Genomic DNA, 21,185 nt, shown 5'->3' with positions numbered 1-21,185 from the left:
CCATTTTGCAGACGAGGAAACAGCCCAGTTGCTGGTGGCGGTGGTGCAGGTCAGAGCACAGGGCCTGTGCTCAGCCACAGGGTTCTCACTGTCACAGAGGAGCCTCCAGGATGTGGGCTGCACGAACGTAGTGGACGGCAGACCTACTGGAAGCAGGAGAGGGTGAGGGATGGCCGCACCCTGGACAGAGGTGAGGTGGGAGGGAGGTGGGGGGGCAGACCCGGAGGGACTCCTCTGGTCTGGGAGCATCAGGGCGGGAAGGCAGGGATGCTGGTCTCTGTGTGGGCTTCTGCCCACCGCGGGTGCTGGGGGCTTTAAAGGAACGTTGAAAACTTGGGTGGCCGAGCTTGTGTTTGGTTTCCAATTCCTTTGTTTTTTGCCATGAGTATTTCTCTTCTCTTGTCGGTTTCAAATTGAGACATGTGCAAACCGCTGCTCAAGTCAGACTCTGATCTCTTGAGTGGAAGACACTGCCCAACTCAGCTGTCTCAGCGTTCAGGGCAGTGTTCTCTACACAGTGTGTACAGAAATGGAGGACTGGGTATTTAGGGGCAAAAAAATGAACAAAAGGGAACTGCAGCCTTTTAAATCAGCTAATAACCAAAATAAAGTGAGGGAGAGAAAGAAATCACTACTGCATCGCAAGGAGAGCATCACAGCATAAGACTTCACGTCATCATCACGGAAGGCTGAGAGAGAGGTCTTCCAGCTGTCTAGCTAGAGATGATCCTAAATGTATGTAACTGAAGTTATGTGTCAGTATGTTCACAGAAACCCAGTTTTTAAAAGAAAAAAACTAGAAGCCAAATGAGAATAAATAATACCATTTACATTAGCACCTAAAAATGAAAAGGTATAAAGTCTTAATAAAAAATTTTTTAAATTACATGCTTATATCTTATGAGGTAGGTTTTTTCCTACCTTTTATCACTTTTGAGCAATCAACATTAAGTCATAAATAACTCTCTAAAATAAAGACATGATGGTGTCAAACTTGCTAAAATAAAACTCCACATAGCCTCATGGCCAAATTTCATCACAGTCAGCAAGCACTGCTAATGCTAATGTGTTTGAAGGCATTATAATGATGCTCTGTATTTTATGAAGGCTGAAAACTACCTAAAAACCCAGATTTAAAAAAAAAAAAAAAATATTCATTATGGGACTTCCCTGGTGGTCCAGTGGTTAAGAATTGTCTGGCAATGCGGGGGACACAGGTCCAATCCCTTGTCTGGGAAGATCACACGGACAGCTGAGCCCGTGTGCCACAGCTACTGAGCCTACGCTCTCTTAGAGCCTGTGAGTCGCAAGTGTTGAGCCCACGCACCACAACTAGGGAGTAGACCCTGCTTGCCACAATTAGAAAAAACCTGGACGCAGCAATGAAGACCCAGTGCAGCCAAAATTAGATTTCTAAAAACATAAATATTAATTTATCCATAAGGAAATACGGATGCACTGAATATATTTATTGCACAAATGGTTCCTTCAGCCCTAAGAGTTACAGCTGGTTCTGTGCCTGCCAGGGACATCTGCGCATCCGTGCACTTGTTTGATTCCTGTCCCTGTTCTTGTTCAGCTTTGTAACTTCCCCAGGCCTAGCAGCACATCCTCCCTAGAGAGGATATATGTGCTGAGTGAGCAAAAAGAGTGAAAATCATTCACATACAGAACATGTGAGTAGCGGCTTCAACACCATCTGTTCTAAACAACTTGAACCTTGCAGGAGAATCTGCTGTAGAATGATTTACAAATCATTAATTTTATAGTAAGTAGGAAAAGTTGCTTAAAATAATAAAACCAATATACATGTATATATAGCTACAACACAATCAATAGTTACGAGCTAAAAAGAGTATGTGCTACACCAGAAATAGTTAAGACAGTGGAAGCTCTAAATCTGGAAACAAAGATTGAGGCCCAGTTTAGAGAGGAAACATTTAAATATATTAGGGTAGAGAACTAGTGTAACAGAGAATGCGGAGTCTCAACCACGGGACTGCCAGGGAATTCCCTATAATAAACTTTAATGCTAATAAGACTGCTGCCAGGTTTCACAAACAAAAAACTCAAGGAAATAAAAAATATTCAGTAAATATATGAGTGCCTATTTACCAGGCATTCTGTCCATTTTGAACTCTATCCTGGAGCTCGGACAATGTATGACTGCTTGTAATTCCCTGTAGTTTTACTTAGAAGAGGTTCCAGTGGAAATGAGAATGGAGACAATACCACTGACACAAGAAAGTGAAAATATCCAAACCTGAAAGAGATGTGGATTAAATCAGTAAAACTCTTATCATTCTATACAACCCACTTTGCAGCAGTTATTAAAAGCAACAGTGACAAAAGCTGGGAAGCAGTGCCATCAAACCAGAACTTTATTTCACAATTAATGAACATCTGAGAGGAGGAAAGTAAATATGAACATGCATAATGAAAGCAGTGCTCAGGGGATCATAGTCAAAAAAATTTAAGACAAGAAAATGAAAACCAGACTAAGGATGTAGTTCTCAGCTCAATTTGTTTTTATGGCACAATAGAAATGAAAGGCAGTGCTGCCCTGAGACGGGATTTTTTAATAAACTCTGGTTTTTAATAACCTGGAACAGAGCCCTGTAATTAGTTGTAATTTACTGAGATATGGAATCTTGAGCACAATATAATGAAAACTGAAACCTCAGAGGAAAAATATGAAAAAAAAAAAAAAATACAAGTCATGAAAATATGATTATTGCTGCAAGGAATTTATAGCTATTTATAGAGATTAATCTAGGACTATGTCACATTGATAGAACAGGGAGAAGAGACATTTTTGGCTGATCTGCAGTTGAGTCTGATCTAGTTTCTTCAGGTTCAGTGCCTCTTCCTCTGGGGACATAAATCTCAGAAGGCTGCACATGGCTGAGCCCTTTCCAAGACACTAGAGGCCCAAGGTGTCCTGCCAAAAGGTTAGTCAGCCAGGTGACCTTTTGAGGCTCACTTACATACATACATTTTGGGGTCACCCATCACCCCCGACAATGCTCTATGCATATTCTACCAAAATGCTTCTAAAACAAGGAAAGACTCATTTCTCACCACCTTTTCAGAAAGCATCCATGGACGCCACCAGACTGTCTCAGGGTTCATAGTTCTTTTCTTCCAGAAAACAAGATGTAATCATTTTGGGACCACTAAATTAATAAACCCTGAAATTAATAAACTAGACCAAGACCCACAAGTTTGTTTTCAATAGAACAATCAAATTTTAATGGAAATTTCAAAACCTGAAAAACTTGTCTCCTATCTGTAGTTAAGAGTCCTCACTGGAGGTCGACAATTAGGGGTGAGACAAGAGGAAACTCGTAGCCTGTCATGGAATACAACTTGTAACTCCTAGCACCGATTTAGAATCTAACATTATTTATCAACATATTACAAGACTGTGACAGCACTGTCAACGTGTGACTATGAAGTCCCTTTCTGGGATAAAAAAGGCAGGAAAGGGCCTCCTGGATAGCCAACACAGCTTAAAGTCCAGCCAGACCCTCACTCCATTTAATCGTGGACCTGAACATTCGCTGAACTATTTTACAGTGACCCGAACACTGGAACAGAGCCTGTAGAACGGTCTGGCGGCTGCATACCAGAGACCTCACCATCCTCACTCCTTGTGTGGAGGAGTTACAGTACCAACCAAGTCAGTTCCAAGCGATTCTGGGATGTCCATAAGGCTGAGAAGAAAGAGAAAACATAAGACTGATTTAAGTCAGTAGTCACTGGAGCATTAGCAATTAATCTCAAGAAACAGCTGAAAGCACCATTTTATAAATGGCTGTTTTCAGTTACAGCTAAGTCTTTGACCCTAAGCCATAAATGAGGCACTCTGACTTTTTAAAGTACCAGCCCTAAGTAACACTTCACGTGGCTCTGTGAGACCCTGATCTGAGACACGCACTGATGCATGGTGGAGGAAGTTTAGAAAACGCTGTTCCCTGCACTCTAGAGCCCCGGCCGGCTGGGACACTGACGCTCTGCAGCAAGTGTGGCACCTGCTCCGCTCCATCAGCTTCCCAGGCTTTCTGACCAGAGGAGCCGGCCTCTGTCGGGCAGCACATTAGTGCCAGGGTGGCCCTGGTCAAGGAGAGACAGCGGTGACATGCCTGGTGTGCCCTCGGCCCCTTCCCCGGTGCTTTACTCATCAGCTCCCCCAAAACACGGGTGACGGCCTTCGCTTCTCTGTGCTCCCCTGATGTCCTGCACCAGGGGTCACTCAAGTACTTGGGGAGACGAGAAAGAAGGAAGGAGAGGACCAGACGACAGGGAGGGGGTGACCAGAGTGCCAAGGGCAGGAGAGGAAGGAACCCAGGTCCTGGTCACCCGGCTCAACTGGGCTCTGCTGTCCGGACAGCTAGGACCCAGCCCCACTGCACCTTCCCCCCTCACTAGCTGCCCCAAAGCTCTTCCCAGATTGCTCTCTGTCCCAGACAGAGGCCGCCAAGCACCAGCAGAGCAGTCGGGACCTCAGTCATTGGGCTGCAGCGGCAGGAGCCAGAGCAAAGTCACTGCAAGGTCTATTTGAGGCCCAGCGAAGGATTGAACAGACCCTGTGTCCAGGCTCCCTACCAGTCAGGAAAGGAAAAAACACACGAGAAGAGGAGCAAGGAAGAGTCCAAGGTGCTGGGAAGCAGCCCTGTGCCCGGGGCTATGGACAGGGGACCAGGAGAGCAGGGCCGGCTGAGCGGCTCCCTACCTTGGGCCGGTAGCCCTGCTTGGCCATCATCTTTGCCTCCTGCTGCAGCAGGGCAGCCGTGAGCTGCTCTGCCCGTCTCGCCTCCTCTTCCTCCTCCTTCTCCTGCTGGTCTGCCTCCCACACCTGCAGCTGCCGCTCTGCCACCTGGGTACCAAGAGGAAAGTCACCCCAGACGGGCCATGGGCAGGACCCTGCCTCCGATCCCGAGGGACAGCCTGGGGTCCCCTAGCTGGAGCATCAGCGCTGAGCACCAGTGCCCTCATGGGAAGGACACTCATGGACCTGGAGAGGTTATGTGTGTGGTTGTATGTACCTTGTGAAACACTCTGGATGTGGCCACGTGTTTGGAAGATTCTTTTGTGTTAACTATTAGGTACTGAATTGAATAAAAGAGGCTTGGGGTCAGAGAGCCAAGTGCTTGCAGAGGCAACCAGGAAAGAGAGGTGAGGGGCAGGAACAGTAAGCTTTGCTTTCCTAGGAGATGGAGGACCCAGAGCGGGGCTGGACCTACAACCAGGAGGGTCAAGGTTCCAATGGGAAACAAAAATGGATGCTCTGAGCTCCTGATTGTGGGCTTCCTACACAAAGTCCAGGCCAGGCTGTGGAAGTTGGTCAAGGGCCCCAAGCCCTGTGCCTTGATGGTGCAGCAAGGCCTGCTGCCCGTGCACTCGTCCCAGGGCTCAGCCCCACCTGAGCTTCCAGCTCCTGCTTCCTTGCCGATTTCAGCTCCTCACTCTCCTCTTTCTCACGACGAGCTGACTCTCTTGCCTCCTCAAGATCTTGAATAAGTTGCTCTCTGTGTCTCAGGGATTCCTCCTGCGCCCGTCGGTTTTGTTCAATCTTTTCCTGGATCTGTTGCTGTCTTCCTGTCAGAACCTATCCTCAGCAGAAAGGAAGAGGGGAGGATTTAGTTAGACTTTGACAGATGCCTCTTCCACCAGCCGTGGACCACTCTGCTGCAGCAGCTACACAGACACCAGCCTAATTTTCCGCCTCAGGCCCAAGCGCACCAGGCAAGCCGACCACAGGGTCAGCTATATTTCCAGACAATCGGCTGTATTTCCCACACGTCCCCATCACACACAAGGTGCACGCAGACTGTGCGTGTGCAGACAGTCGAGCACCAGAGAGTCGGAAGCAGGCAGGGGTGGAGCTCTGTCCCCACAGACACACAGCAACAAGGTGACTCTCACTCCCTATCAGCGAGTGCCAGAAAAAGCAAGAAACCACAAGCCACGCAGGCGGCCAGAGGCAGAGTCGGGGTCATCCCGCCAACCTTGTGGCTATGAATTCACTGCTCAGAGCAGCAGAAACCTGGATTCTGGAGGATTCCATCCAGACAATGGTCCAGTCTCAGGAACCACCTGCCATTCCAGACAGTCAGGCTCTCTGGACAGGACAAGTGGCCACAACAAGGAGGGATGTTTTAAATGCGGGGGGCGGGGGGAGTCAAAAGATGCTGGAGAATATCTGGTATTCCTAAAAGTAAAAGGGCACCAGCTGGGACCCACTTTCCCACAGGTTCTAAAATGTAGCATGCTGGTGTGCACGGAATACAAGGTCCATATTAAACCACTTTAAGGTAACTTTCAATACATGGATAATAAAGACTTTTTTCCCCAAAAAAAATTTCCTTTGAATTGGGGTGTGTCTTATAATGCACTACTTCTAAATGACAAATGAAAAAGTCATGTTCTTTAGTCTGCTTCTGGTGTTGCACCCCAAGAAAAAATACTAAATGTGGAAAAGGTTTCTGCAACAGGTGTTCAGCGCAGTGTTTCTCAAAAGGCTCCAATTAGAAAAAAATGGACCCACAAAAGGAAATAGAAAAACAAACTATTGTCTACCCACGTGATATGTCATCAAAATGATATTTACAAAGAAGATATAATAATATATTAAAATGACTGAAATCAAATAGCTCAGTATAATAAGTAATATGTAGAAAAAAACGTTATGCAGAGAAACAGAAGCATAGAAAGAAAGAAATAGTGGCTGTGGAGATGATAGGGGTCTAGGTGACTTTTTGGTTTCACTTTTCTGTACTGAAATTTTTTTCTAGTAAACATATTACTTTTAGGATGATATTAAAAGTTGACAAAATAACCTGAGGGGACTCTGTTCCCTGAGCATTCGGCAGGGTCAACACATGGTCACCAACCCCAGATACCCGCCCGGCCGAGCTGCACCCCCTCCTGGGATTACCTCGCTCATCAGCCGGTCTCGAGCGCTCCTCTCGCGGGCCCACTCTGCCTCTCTCTTCTCCCACATTTCCTTGGCCTCTTCCCTAGGGAGACACGGAGCGGATGACAGCAGGCTCCTTACCACCGCCAGTGGTAGAAGAGAACCAAAGAACAATCAAGGCTCCATGGCACCAGGTAATGCCCACTTTGTGCGGGGTCAACCTCCAAGTAAACTCAGTGGATTACAGGTAAGGATAACCTCACAGAAAATACTGCTGTCGTAAGTACTTTTAAGTCCCCTTTTTTAACACTCCCTCTCCTTACAAAAAGCACTGGTGATGACATGTACCCAGGACATTTAAACACAGAAGTGAATGAACCCTTGGGACTGGAGAGGAGGAGGGGCACGCGGGTGCCTGAGCTGTCACCACCTTCCTGCGGTCACTCTAGCTCGCCCTGTGGTCCGGGCAGGTGAGTGGGCTTGACTCCCCATGGCCCAAGTACCCTGCAAGCCCAGCACTGGCCTGGACATCAGGGTTAAACAGGAGGAGGACCGTAATGCACTTAGCACTGCGTCTGGCACGCAGTAAGTGCTCAATAAGTGTTACCTGTTACTCCCTTATTTCACTCTACCAGATGAAGTTCTAGGATCCAGACTCATTTATACAGACCTATGATGCATTCAATGTCTCCATAATTTATAACAATTTCCTTTCAAATTTCTACGGTTTCAGATGAACAGATCCTTACTTTAAACCCTAGTGGTTTCCACCTTAAATAACCCAAGGGAAACACCCACAGGCCAGGTCCATTAGCAAAGGTGTGCTCCTCACGAACATGGAGAGGAGCAAGGACGGGCATTTCAGAAAACAGCAGCAGACAACCCTCACGGCGACCTGCTGACCTGTGGGGACTGCGGCAGGAGGGGACGCCAGGATGCCACCTCTCACCTCAGCAGCATCTGCAGCTCTGCCTCCCGCGCCCGCTCCAGCTCCAGCTGCTCCTCAATGACCCGCTTCATCCAGGCCACGTCGGCCAGGGCCTGCTCCCGCCGGGCCTGGTGCACACGCCGGTTCTCGTCCTCCTCCTCTAACAGCGCCTGCAGGATGCGCTTGTCCGCCTCCTAGAGGACAGACGAGGAAGCGCAGTTACCGCAGGTAACAGGCCCTCTTGGCCGGATCCTGGTCTTCTGTGGAGTCATGGGGCTGTTTCCAGAGCAGGCAGGGTGTGATTGATGGCTCAGGGCCATTGTAGACGCCACAAACGCCCAGGAGCTTTTCTCTGCCCACCACCAGGAGAGACCCTCTGTGCCACACGCACGTCCTTGCCCTCGGACACACCTGGCAGCCCAGCTTTCTAGAACACAATTTGCAAGCAGTTCCACTTCAGAGGACATAAGCTACAGAAATGCTCAAAATGCTCCTTGCAGCTGTTCCATGAGAGGACAGCCAGCCAGGATGAGAGATCTCTCCTGTCCCGTCTCAGCGAGGGAGCCCATCTAAATACTTGCCAGAAACACTGAGCAGCTAGCCAGAAAGGGCAAGCTCAGTCTACAAACACTGGTCTTGAGGTCTGAGGTGTACTGTTAGGTACTGTGTTGAGCAATGCCACGTCAAGTACATTCAAAAATGAAACCAAGAAGCCCCAAACCCACCACTTCCCTGAGTGTGTACGGCTCACCCCTGAACAACGTGGGTTTGAACTGGGCGAGTCCACTAACCACAGTTTTTTGTCAGTAAGGATAGTACTTGTATTTTTATTTTATAGATCTTTAATATTTTAATTTTTATTTTATCTTGGAATATAGTTGATTTACCATATTGTGTTAGTTTTCCATATACAGCCAGGTGATTCAGTTGTAATGGAATATATCCATTCTCTTTCAGATCTTTTCCCATACAGGTAATCACAGAGTACTGAGCGGAGTTCCCTTTACAGATCTTTATATTAACTAAGTGGGGGAGAAGTGTCTGGCTGGAGATTACAGTATGCAGACTCAAAAGAACTGGGGTTTGAGTCCTGATTCTATCCAAACTGTCTTAGCTTCCTGCCCTTCAGTGAGTCATTTATCACTTCCTTTGTTTCTGAGGCAGAAATAACAGTACACAGGTTTTCAATTCCATGGGGGTCAGTGCCCCTAACCCCCATGTGGTTCAGGGGTCAACTGTATATCCAGAAAGATGCATACCCAGACACCTCTGGGGAGGGGCAGGGATTGCCGGGGCTGCTGGTCAAGAAGGGATGTCTCTTGATGTTTTCTCATGAGAACGCACCCGTTACTAAGCAACGAAAAACATGTTTTTCAAAAGAAAGTACAAGCAACACCAGGCTGTCACTTCAGACTTACCAGTTCCTCTTGGATCTGCTGTGTGCGTCTATTGAGCTTCACATTATACTGATGTCTCAGGAAGCGTCTAGAAATGAGAAGATATGGGTTGCCTTTAGTGTTTATGATCATAAAGAATTCTACAGAGGTTAGACTGTTACTTTCTACAGACTGTATCCTTTCTGCTTTCAGGGTTACCAGGGCAAGCCTGAGAGAGTGAGAGGTCGCTGGCTTGGGACGGGGGGGGCGAGGGCTGGGGGCCTTCCCACACGCACCCCAGTTCTGCCTTCTGCCGCAAGGCTGCCATCTGCCGCCTCTCCTCCTCCAGCCTCTCCAGCTCCCAGCGCTGCTTCAGCAGATTCTCCTGCTCCTTCTTCAGTTTGGTGGCCTGTGGTGACAGGACAGCAAACCCGGTTAGGCTCGTCATCCCTCATCTCCCTTTCTAGCAGACACGATCCAACAAGGGCGACCTGGCCACCTGGTACCCAGGATCCCCTCCCACCTCCAAGGCACTCAGTCCCTTGGCCCAGCTCACTCGGTCATCCCAACTGGGGCTTTCCCAGCCCCGCCGACAAGAATGACCCCACATGGCCCTGCACTGCCCACGCTTACTGCAACTTAACCTCTGTCTCCCCGACCTGACACAGCCCCCAGCTGTATTCCCAGCAGCCAGTCTAGTGCTCGGGCACAAAGGACCCAGCTCTCGAATCATTGAGGCCTGGGGGAGGAGGGCTGCTCCCCTCAGCTGGATGGGAAGATCCAGCCCTCAGAGCTGCTGGGCACAGGATTCTCAGAACAGCCTCCTGAACCAAAGATCCTCATAGTTTGCCCCAAGACCCCGAAACTGCTAGCTGGGGAGAGCTGTGGGCTGGCTCATCAAAGTCAAGTCTACCAAGCACACTTGAACTCTGGGTTCTCAGAGGCCCTCCGACAGCAGGCCTCTACCCACATCTGTGGGGACAGGCGTGACCCCCCGAGGGTTGGCATTCAAGAATCCGGCACACAGCGGGAGTGCGGAAGAACCACGGTGGGACCACACGTCAGGAGAGCCCAGCGTGGCTCCCCTTCTTAGAACCACCTCCCAGACGCCATCTCCATGTGGAGCAGCTTCTTAAATGCCCGTTTCCTCACAACGAGCGGCTGCGAGTGAGGCGGCCCTGGCAGCCGGGGCGTGCCCTACCTCCATCTCCTTCACCTTCAGCTCCTCCATCTGCTGGCGCAGCGCCTCGGCCTGCAGCTTACTCTCCAGCTGCCTCCTGTCCTCTTCCGCTTTCATCCGCTCCAGTCCTTCCCGGCGGGCCGTTTCATACTCATTTTCAAATCGTTTTTCCTTTTCCTCTTCGGCGGCTTCTTGCTGCATGTAGCCAAAGGAACATGGGGGTCAGCGTCTGTAACACGGAGCCAGCGAAGACCCCACCGCTGGTCAGCAGGCCGCAGGGCCCGTTCACTCCAACACGTCTACACCTGAGCAGGCTGTGCACTCACCGGCCGTGAGGCCCGGGCTCAGCGCTCACGGTGGGAGCCATGGGCGTGGTGCTGCTCTCAGAGACGAGGCTGGGAGCACGGTGCCCGGCACCGAGGAGGGGCTCAGGGAACCGGGTCCCTTCCCTTTCACAAGTCGACAGAACACCTTCCAAAATGAACCCAGAGGCAAAGTGTGGACTTCCATCACCAGAGCTGCTGCTGTCAACCCAGGCTGAGAGTTTACGATGTAAATTATATCCAAAGAGGATGCTGGCAACAGGACAACCTCTAAGGATGCATACTGCGTCTACCATCAACCGGCCCTGGACACCTGGTCTCATTCTGCCCCAAGAGTGATCACGTGGGGTTCTTGTCTGTGCAAGAGCAACAAACATTCCGTTTTAACAGGTGCTTAGTAAACCGAGCAAAGGTCTATTCCTGGACTGGAGACACTGAGATGGAAAACAAGAAACAAATTCAAAGACTCAGAGAGTCTCCCAACACATACCACACCTGTTTTTTTTCCTCTTTCTGCGTTTCCCAAGCGTTTACCACATGCCTCTTGTGAAGGTCCGATTCGATCTGAGGATGAGAAGGCAGAAAATATAAACTTCTTCAGTGGTTCACAGGATGGATGCTCACTGCTGAGCACCGTACCGTGGCCTGGAATGTGACCAGGTGTCTTACAAGGAAGTGCATGGTGACCCTAACATACATGGTCTAAATGCAAGTCAGGAAGAAAACCAAAGGACCAGGCAATTCTAAGCCATCTCAAGAACTGGAACAAAGTATCAGAAACTTTTCTCCCAGGCCTCTTGGAGCTGAGCGGACACTGAAATGGAAATCCAATCTCAAAGGCTACTGTGATGGGTCTAAAGCCTGCCAGGCCCCAGGGCAGCAGGACCTGGGTGAGGAGCAGACTCAACTTTTTGCCTGGCTCCCAAAGCTCCCTCTGCAAAGGAGCAGCTGTGAAAACACATACCACCTGTATTGATGGATGCAACAAATTTGGGGTTATTAATAAGAGATCTGGGTTTAAAGACTCTTTTAGATCAGAAAATGAATCGCAACAATGTCCAAAGGCTTTTGTTTGGAAAACTTTTTATACAAGTTTCAAATTTTTCTCAACTTACAAAGGTAAACATTTGCAACTAACTTGAATGCTCTGAATAAACAACTTGAGTAGCTGACTTCCGAGGATCCACTGAAATCTACGAGTGGCCGAGGAGAGGTTCAGTGCTAACCACATGACACACCAGAGCAGCCAGATGCTCTATTATGACTGGCAACTTCTAAATGTAGTTATGTGCACATAAATTAACACCATCAATTAAGTTGTTCAGACAGTAAAGAATCTGCCTGCCAATGCAGGACACCCAGGTACTATCCTTGGGTCAGGAAGACCCTCCTGGAGAAGGGAATGGCAACCCACTTCATTATACTTGCTGGGAAATCCCACAGAGAGAGGAACCTGGCAGGCTATAATCCACGGGGTTGCAAAGAGTCAGACACGACTTAGAGACTAAATACAAATGTATACACAAATTATAAACTGAACTAAATTAATGATTTCTGTCATGGCATTCTCTCCCGATAGCCCAATCTCTGCTGAATGATGTCACCCCAGCCACAATGCCCCCCTTCTCTCCTTGCCCCAAAGTCTTATGGATCTGTCCCCTTTCTCCTGCCACTCCAGTTCTGACCACCATCATTCACCTGGGCTGCAGCCGCAACCCCTCAATTGACATCACCCCTTCCTGCCCCCTCAACACTGCTGCTGCTCCCCAAAATGCAGCCAGGACCCCGCTGCACCTCTGCTGAAAATCTTGCAGGCGCTCCCGGGTGCCTCCAGGGGAAAGCCACCCAAAGCTGTCCCAGGTGGCCCCACCTGCCTACCCAGCCTCCACTGTTGGGTTTCCCCTTTCCTATCAGATGTCCCAACCTCTCGCAGCCTCTTGTAGATGTTAAATAACTAAATGAACCAGATCTTCTGTGTGGAGCCTCTTTCGAAAGTGGCTGGAGTGATCTCTTTTTCATCCCAGCACAAGATGCAAACTTAAAAACAAGGTGAGCAATGTGATTTCATCTACTTAGGCAAATCAATGGGAGGATCTCTTTGGTTTTCACCTCTCGAAGTTTGGGGTCGTTCTTTTTCCAGTGTTCATACAAAAGTCGTTCAGCAATCTGCCAAGAAAACACAAAGAGGGGAGACTGACGTTGCTTTTCCAATCCATCCACGTTTCGGGTAACCCACAGTGAAGTCAGCTGAGCGTAAGAGCTCCTCCACTGGCAGCCAGCACTGCGCCTGCCCTTCAGACCTCCCTCAGGCCTCAGGAGGTGTCTGGCTCTCAACAGACACCAATCAGGTGCTGACAAATGACTCATTTCTTTGGCTACACCAAGCGACTTGTGGGATCTTGGTTCTGCGATCAGGGATTGAACCTGGGCACTCAGCAGTGAGAGTGTGGAGTCCTAACCACTGGACCACCAGGGAGTTCCCACAAGTGACTTATAATGGTGATAAAAGGGGGCCAAAATCTGATGCTACAGATGGGTCCTAGATGCTAAAGATCTACTTCAAAATATACAGCAACCTTAAAAACAGAGTTTGGAGACCACCACTACACACGACTACTTTGGAAGTTAGGTTAAAATACACCAGTCCCAGCCTTTCATGGGCCCAGAGAACTAGAATAAAGAAAAAGGACTCAAATACAATGATTTAAGGGGCCCAAGAGAATAGAGATGACTCCTGGAAAACACACACGAGGAATGACTCAGAGTCAGCAGTTTTCCCGGCTGGCTCTGGAGTAAACTGCCATCTCATCAGGTCAGAGCCCCTGAGGGGGACCCCTCCTGGCCTCACTAACAGGCTGGGGACTCGGGCTGCGCAGCCTCCTAAAGAGCTCCATTTGCAAAGTTACCAGTTTCCTTTGCTCCTCTCGGGCTGCCTTCAGGTTCCCATGCTGCTCCCGGATTCTCCCTTCCCTCAAGTTCATGCTCAGCCTCAGCTCCTCCAGTTGCCTGGCCAGCAAGTCTTGTTCCTCCACCAAAAGCTGCCTGAGTCTCTGACGTCGGGCCTCCAGACGCTTCCTCCCCTCCTCCTTCATCTTCTCCCGCTGGTAGGCATGCATGCTGGGCGAGAGGGGCCACCATCAGCCAGGCATGCTACCAGCTGCACGGGGGATGCATGGCTGGCTGTGTGGGTGACAGAGGCTAAGCCACACAGAACATGGTGACCTGGGGAGGTGTCCTCCGGCCAAAGTGAACAGACCAGGTAATAGAACCACTGTGCAACACAGAATCTCGTTCTTGCAAGAAAATGTATAAGAGGCGTGTATATGCACATGCTAATATTATCTGAGAAGTTACTATGTACTAGATAACCTGGATGGTTTTTATAGTAGCCATGACATAAATCCTATAAAGTAGGTTCTGTTTTAGCCCCACTTCACTGAGAGGAAACTGAGGCTCATTTTTTACAGCAAGTGACACAGTCAGAATTGCTATCTAGGTCTGTCGGACTCCAAAGCCCATGCTTTTAACTTCCGTGTTTTTTTATGTATCTCTCTCTATAAAAATGGGTGTATGCTTGTATCTATATTTACATACAAACACAGATGAAGAAGTGTACAGGAAGATATGGACCAGACAGTTCACGGTGGTTCTCTCCTGGGGAAATGGGGCTAACAGGGGACTTCTGGATCCTACATACATGTCTCATCATCTTATCTTTTTCAATCAAATGTGTTACTTCACTGATGATCTTTTTTTCAGTTTCCAGTTGGAAAGACATCACCATGTGAGTACCCATGGAAATCATCACATTTCCATGCAAGTGTCCATGCCGGCCAGTCACCCTCCCCCAGGTCCCTGAGTCAGTCACATCTCCCGGCAGCAGGTGGCCCTCCAACCCTAAGGGAAGGCGCTCACCGCACAGTTACCTCCGCTGGTAGGAGGCCCTGGAGCTCCACTCTGCCTGTTTAGAGCTGCAGATGTCAGACACCTGGAAGTAGCGGCTGTTCCGGTCCCACTGCTGCCGAAGATGTGCCTCCTGCTCCTGGCGGCGCTGTCGGGCGGCCTGCTGATCTGGGAGCCGCCGGCTGCACCAGGAGGAGGGCAGCGTGGGGAGTGCCATCTGAGGAGAACAGCGGCGCTGAGAACAGGAGCCTGCTGCAGCCCCTCATCCCTTTGAGGCCTGGTCCTCACCCCCGGGCTGCACACTGGAATTGCCTGGTAGAGCCTGGGCCCCAAGGCAGATGAACTAAGTAAAAAAAAAGTCTCAGTGTGGGCTCCCAGACATCAGCATTTTAAAAATGACTTGCTACCAGGACTGCAAATCATCTAGCTGAAGAAGCCTGGCCTGCACCCAGCTGTGAGCCTGACATCATTAAGGGCAGTGCAGAGACAGGGAGCCAGTCCTGACGACACTGGACTAGCACACCGGGGGTTTCTGTGCTCTGCCTAAGGTAACAGAGAGGATAACTGAAGGCATACGGATGTGGGCCAAGCTCTTGACTGATATGACCTTTTTCATTGTTACTATCGCCCCGTTTTTTTTGGCAGCTGAGGAAACTTAAGTTCAAAGAGGTAAAATGACTTGCTGAAGATCACAAAGCCAGGTAGCAGAGGAAATTTATACAAGAGCTGGGAGCCTAATTCATGTTAGGCTGGGATGAGGGCCCAAGCTCTGTAGACAGCAAGACGGTACCTGTTGGGACCAACATGCCCTGGCTATGAAGTGAAATGAAAGTCGCTCAGTCGTGTCCCATTCTTTGCGACCCCATGGACTGCAGCCCACCAGGCTCCTCTGTCCATGGTATTCTCCAGGCAAGGATACTGGAGTGGGTTGCCATCTCCAAGTGTCACACCTGTTCTGGATGAGCATGGAGGGAGATCCCTCCTCTTACAGATGGAAAAACTACCACCCAGAGGGAAGAATCAATTTGCACGGGTCAAGGGGCTATCTGGGGGCACGGCCGGAGACTCGAAGGCAGAACCAGTCTCTCCAGACACCTCCCTCCCACCACCCCCGGTCCAAAAGCTGCTCCAGGTGCAGGGTCTACACAGTGCCTGGCTGTGACAGTGCTCAAGGAGCTTTTGGCGAATAAACAAACTCAAGAGTCCTTCGAACTGGGAGGGAAATTATCGCGTCTATGAGTCAAGCTGAGCCTGAGGCTGCCAGGTCATGATCTGTCTTCAGACTGTGGCAGGCCTGACAAACATTTTTCTTTGCCCCATAGGCCGCCTGCGGATAAATCTTTGCACGAGGATTCAGGAAAGTGAAGATTCCGGCCCCAGATGAACCATCAACAAGTTGGGCGGCTCACTGAACAAGTCGCATCCCTCTCTCAGCCACATATGACAAAAGCGGTTATAGAGGAAAGGGTCGGACCCAGGCCGCGCGAGGAGCCGAGTGAGGACTGGAAGCCAAAGCCCCGGGCGCCCCGCGATCGCGTCCTGGGACGGCGGGCGCGCTTCCCGCCAGAGCGGAGCAGACTGCGGCAGAACTCTGAGGGTCCCCACCCCAACGCCGGTCCCCGGCCGAGCCCAAACCCCCGACTCACGTTTCTCAGCGCGCCGGAGTTTCCCAAGACTGCCCCAGCCCAAGCTCCCGCAAGCCCCAACCAATCCCTGCCCTGCCCACGGCGACCCTCTCTGGCAGCGCTGCACTTACACCGGCCGTTTCCCCGCTCGTTGCCGAGGCAACGGGCCGGCGACGGAGCGCCGCGAGGGCCAAGCCTCCTGCAGCGCGATTACTCGGCGTGCAGAGAGAGGGGGAGAGAGAGAGAGAGAGAGAGAGAGAGAAAGGGAATCTGTGTTTTTCTCTGGTGCCCCCTCGTGGTGGGCGGGAGCTCAATCGCAGACGTCGCTCATCTAAGGAAAAGAATCCATTCAGGATGGTGGCTATCTGAGCGAGGCAGGTGAGCGTCGGGGAAAATCATAGGGATATAATATGGAGGGGAATTATAAGCCAGTCGCCCTCAAACCTGGCTGCACAAGAAAATCATCTGGAGAGCTCTGAAAAATCCAGATGTCCAAACCGGACTCCAGACAAACCCCATCGAGCACTCTGAGGGAATCAGAGGTTGTCTAAGCCCCCCAGGTGTGTTCGACGTGCAGCCAGCTCGAAGAACCGCTGGTGGTAAGTAGCTTCGAGCTATTGGCAACTTTCTGTCGCCTTAGGATGGTGGTGGGTTCAAGGGTGTTCCTTCTGTTAGTATATTTTATAACTCACATGTTACGTGTATCATTTTATGTACCAACAATTCTCTTAAAAAATAAAATTAAAAGATTGGAAATTCCCTGGCAGTCCAGTGGTTAAGACTCCCTGCTGTCACTGCCGAGAGCCTGGGTTCAATCCCTGGTTGGGGAACTAAGATCCCACAAGCTCTGCAGTGTGACAAAAATAAATGAAAAACCAAAGTATTAACTCCTTTATTCATGCTCTTTTCATTTTACCATTTTTGTCTTCATTTATTCTTCCCTTCACCCTTTCCTCCTTTTGTTTTGTTTTTCTTTTAATTTTATTTATTTGGCTGCCAGGGGTCTTAGTCGCGGGCACTCCCATTTTCTAGCTGTAGCTTGTAGGCTTAGTTGCTCTGCCGCATGTGAGAACCTAGTTCCCCAACCAGGGATCAAACTTGGGTCCTCTGCATTGCGTGATGGACTCTTTACCACCAGACCACGAGGGAAGTCCCCTCCTTCCTTCTTTTATTCACTTCTCTGTTTTTCCTGGATGCAGTATAATGTCTGGTTGAACAGAGTGACCTCTGTTGCAGCCTCCACCACAATAGTCGTGTGGCCTTGGACAGGTCACTTCATCACTCTGAGCCTCCGTGTCCTCATCCGTGAAACACGAATGTTCAAGTACTTGAAAAACAGCCCATTAGACTGGGAAGGCTGTGACACGTCCATAGCCTGTGCAAGTCAACCTAAGCCTAGGCCAGAGCCAATGCACCCCAACTGGAGAAAATGAAACTTAGCAATCACAAACAGCCAATTGGGCTTTCCCAAACAAAGCAACCTCCTAACTTATGATTTCCTTGCTTTCACATCTTCTTTCTAAAAACCTCTCTCCTAAATACTGCCGGTAGAGTGTTCTGACCACCTTTCCTTTGCCTGATTCCGATCAGCAAGTCTTGAAAGTTTTACTGTGCCTCAGGTTAGCTTTAAACAAGAATACCGACAGGGCTGCTCTCTACAGTTGCCCTTATGAGAGGAAATGAAAGTTTAAATGGAGAGGACTCAGGAGCAGAGCGCCTGGTGCATCTCAGGTGAGCGTGCGCTCTCATGTCTCGCCTTTTTTTTTTTTTTTTCTAGTTTTTTGGCAGCAATACAGGACATGTAGGATCTTAGTTCCCTGACAAGGGATTGAACCGCGCCCCTCTGTGGAAGCACAGAGTCTTTACCACTGGACCACCAGGGAAGTCCCTCTCACATCTGCCTTTACTCGACACATGTTTACTCAGAATCTGACCTGCCCCGTGCGTGAGATCCCCGGAGTTAGCCTCTGATTGGTCCCAACCCCTTGGGCCAAGCTTACAGCCAGTCATCCATATTGTGTCCCCAACGGAGAAGGGAAGCAGCCACCCACTCTGCTCAGCCCAGCCCAGCCAGAGCCACACACACAGCAAAAAAGCCTGATTAATAAATAGTTATTGATGGGCCTCCTTGAGTGTGATAGGAACTTCAGAACCTTCAGGTCCTGGTTTTGCACCTCTTGGCAAGGACCTTCCACTCTCTGGGCCTTAGTTACCTCATCTGTATAATGGCCTTAAAGGCCCAAACAAGCTCGACTACTGGGATCAAGGGCCTAGGGCTTGACTGACCTTGTCCTGGAAGCCTGAGGCCCAGGCCATAACCTCTGTCCTTTCTTCTGGGACAGGAACCGCAGCTTGTAGGTTGTGGGATTTGCCCAAGGAACCACAGCTTGTAGGTCGTAGGCCCAGCCTTGAACCCAGCTCTGTCTGATTCCAGGGCCTGGACTTGCTCTGCCGCTCCACAAGGTGAGGGATCATTACCTTCCCTGCAATGGTTCTAGTGCCCAGCACAGTGCAGTCACTTAATAAGTATTCATCGAGAATGAATGAGTAGATTCCCCCCAACTTTGAGCCCCTTATTTTTCTCCAAGAGAAAAAGGGAAAGATAGCGTTGAAAGAAATAAAAAAGAAAAACAAAAAGGAGCTAACATTGTTTGAATACCTACCACATGCCAGATGCTTTTAGATGTATTTTCTTGTTCAAGCTTCCCTCCAGCTTCACCCAGCAGGTGAGGTTCCTGCCCTTGTTCTGCAGATAAGGAAACTGAGACTCTGAGAGGCCAAGCAAGTCTCTTGCCAGCACCATGAGAGCCAGGATTTACATCCAACTTCCAGAGCTTGTGAACCGCTTTTCAGCCTGCTTTTCCGGAAATGTGTGGCTTACAGATATAGCTCTTAAAAGAGGCCAGTAGATGTGGACCAGTTGGGTGCTCAGGAATATTAAATATTTTGTGACAGGTTGATGACTATGGCCCACAGAGGGGTAGCCCTGGCAGGTAGCCATCGAGATGGACACTGCACACACAGGCCCTGGGCCAGCGCACTGCTTCTTGGGGCTGTTCTTGGTCTTGTTTGAAGGTGTTCTGGCAAGAGAGGAGAAAACAGGAATGGGAGTGGCATGGTAACTCTGAAGCGGCTTCCCTATTAGCTGAACCGGGACCGTGCTGGAGGCCATGCGATGCCCTTACAGAAGCAGCAGGTGGCGCTGCCGAGGCACATTTATCTAGGCTGGGTTTTTCCAGCATTTCGTCAACCACCCTGGGTTCTCTCTTCATACCTAGACTGGTCTCCCCACCCTCCCTGAAGACAAGGATGTCTTGTAGACAGGGAATCCCAAAGACTCTGGGGCTACAAGGCTGCCTCTCAGAAGTCCAGTTTTGTGTTTTAATAGCAATAACAACAGGAATAATAATAAAGGTAGGTATTATCCATGAGAAAAAAGTGTAAAAGGACTTTTTCTTCAGAAACAGTGGCTGTCACTAGGGGCCAGGATTAGGGGTGATTTTAGTTTTTCTCTCTGGGTTTTTAATTTTACAATGGTCACTGTTACTTGTGTAATTTTATTAAAAATAAAGCATTGGGTGACTTGCCTGGCAGTCCGGTGGTGAAGACTTCGCCTTCCAGTGCAGAGGGTACCAGTTTGATCCCTGGTGGGGAAGCTAAGGTTTCACATGCCTCTCAGCCAAAAATCCAGAACATAAACAATAGAAACAATATTGTCACACATTCAATAAAGACTTTAAAAATGGTCCACCTTAGAAAAAAAAATCTTAAAAAATTAAAACTTTGGTTGGTTGATCATAACATATTGCACTTCCCCCATGCTTTATACTTATGAGGTGCTTCCATGCACGAATCGTCCAACCCTGGCAGTTCTTAACTGCCAGGAGAGCTTTCTGATAAATCCTGATGCTTGATCCCCGAGACAGAGGTTCTGATTGCATTGGTCAGGACCGGGGCCTGAACATCTGATATTTTTTAAACTTTTAATTTCAGAATAGATTTAGATTTACAGAAAGTTTCCAAAGAAAGTACAGAGAGTTTCCTTATATTTCACACCAATTTCCCCTGTAATTATTAATAACATCTTATGAACATTTCATACACCCTTAGGACAGATGTATGACATGGGTTTGGAGGTAAAATACACATAAAAGAGACAAAAATGACCACTTTAACCATTTTTAAGTGTCCAATTCAGTGACATTAAGTATATTCACAATGTACAACCGTCTCAAAGTAGGATTTTTTATTTTACTTTGTATTTCTTTTTTCGATTTTTTTTTCTGTTTCAACTATTTAATGTAAAAAATCAGGTCACGGGAATACAAATCATTATTATCATTATCACTCTGCAGCTCAGACATCACACTGTGGGGAAGTTTCCGTAACCGGGGTGTTACTGGCAAGGGAAAGCGCGAGAAAACAAAATAACTATTCAAATACTCCTCTCCCCAGGCAGGCTGGCAGTCAGCTGCAGCCCACGTGCAGAGAGAATTCCGAAAGAATGCCGCTCGGTGGCAGCGAGGCAGGGGCCTGGATTAGCGTGGTTGCTTGAACTCCGCTGTTTCATCACCCGGGCTGGTTTCCCTTCCCACGGTGGAATTTCTAAAGACAGGTGTCACCACAGGCACACAGCACACTTTCTGGGAAACAGGTGATATGTGCATCTTTCACTTTTAGAATCCAAGTGTAATTCTTGGACCATGTGAACCACTGGGGAAGGGATGTCAGGGGTTCTCCCTGACATCTCTCCCCCTTCACCTCGGGGGAGGTGAAGCCCAAGAAGACTTGTCTCTTGACAAGTCCCCCTGCTGGATCTGATGTCACCACAGCTGGAGAACCACTTGGCCCTGCGAGGCGGGGCTCACCCATCCAAATCCCTTCCTCTCCAGGGGAACTGAGGCCCAGAGATGGGGAGGTCATACCCAGAT

The 21,185-nt window shown here is 49.2% G+C and overlaps 1 protein-coding gene and 1 long non-coding RNA gene across 4 annotated transcripts; one reads left to right on the top strand and one right to left on the bottom strand.

The window, feature by feature from the left end:
• Window positions 1-23: 23 nt before the first annotated feature.
• On the top strand, window positions 24-14,731 carry LOC133056428 (uncharacterized). The gene is made up of 4 exons (XR_009692809.1): window positions 24-190; window positions 7,027-7,389; window positions 7,653-8,075; window positions 14,486-14,731. It is a non-coding gene; the product is annotated as an uncharacterized LOC133056428 (long non-coding RNA).
• On the bottom strand, window positions 3,225-19,298 carry TCHP (trichoplein keratin filament binding). 3 transcript variants are annotated; one of them, XM_061141720.1, is made up of 13 exons: window positions 18,918-19,298; window positions 14,653-14,846; window positions 13,633-13,843; window positions 12,836-12,892; window positions 11,222-11,290; window positions 10,425-10,598; window positions 9,520-9,632; window positions 9,266-9,332; window positions 7,869-8,041; window positions 6,941-7,022; window positions 5,426-5,611; window positions 4,736-4,879; window positions 3,225-3,716 (listed from the first exon to the last, which is right to left on the bottom strand). In XM_061141720.1, the coding sequence occupies exons 2-13, from the start codon at window positions 14,844-14,846 to the stop codon at window positions 3,684-3,686; spliced, it is 1,503 nt and encodes a 500-aa protein (XP_060997703.1). In that variant the 5' UTR covers window positions 18,918-19,298; the 3' UTR covers window positions 3,225-3,683. The 3 variants fall into 3 exon arrangements, with proteins under 3 accessions (XP_060997703.1, XP_060997704.1, XP_060997705.1); XM_061141721.1 differs by lacking the exon at window positions 18,918-19,298 and adding an exon at window positions 16,386-16,472; XM_061141722.1 differs by lacking the exon at window positions 18,918-19,298 and adding an exon at window positions 16,276-16,384.
• Between the last annotated feature and the right edge of the window lie 1,887 nt (window positions 19,299-21,185).

This window comes from Dama dama, chromosome 5 (assembly GCF_033118175.1).
Source record: "Dama dama isolate Ldn47 chromosome 5, ASM3311817v1, whole genome shotgun sequence".
NCBI classification, from domain to species: domain Eukaryota; kingdom Metazoa; phylum Chordata; class Mammalia; order Artiodactyla; family Cervidae; genus Dama; species Dama dama.
Note: the sequence above shows the minus strand (reverse complement) of the source record. Positions and strands in the feature narration are given on the sequence as shown.

Bases quoted from the DNA above. Each gene is read 5' to 3' on its own strand.
- TCHP (XM_061141720.1), bottom strand. From the start codon at position 14,846: ATGGCACTCCCCACGCTGCCCTCCTCCTGGTGCAGCCGGCGGCTCCCA. The intron at 13,844-14,652 runs GTAACTGTGCGG...CCTCTCGCCCAG, and splicing joins AGGGCCTCCTACCAGCGGAG to CATGCATGCCTACCAGCGGG. The intron at 8,042-9,265 runs GTAAGTCTGAAG...TCTGTCCTCTAG, and splicing joins AGCAGATCCAAGAGGAACTG to GAGGCGGACAAGCGCATCCT.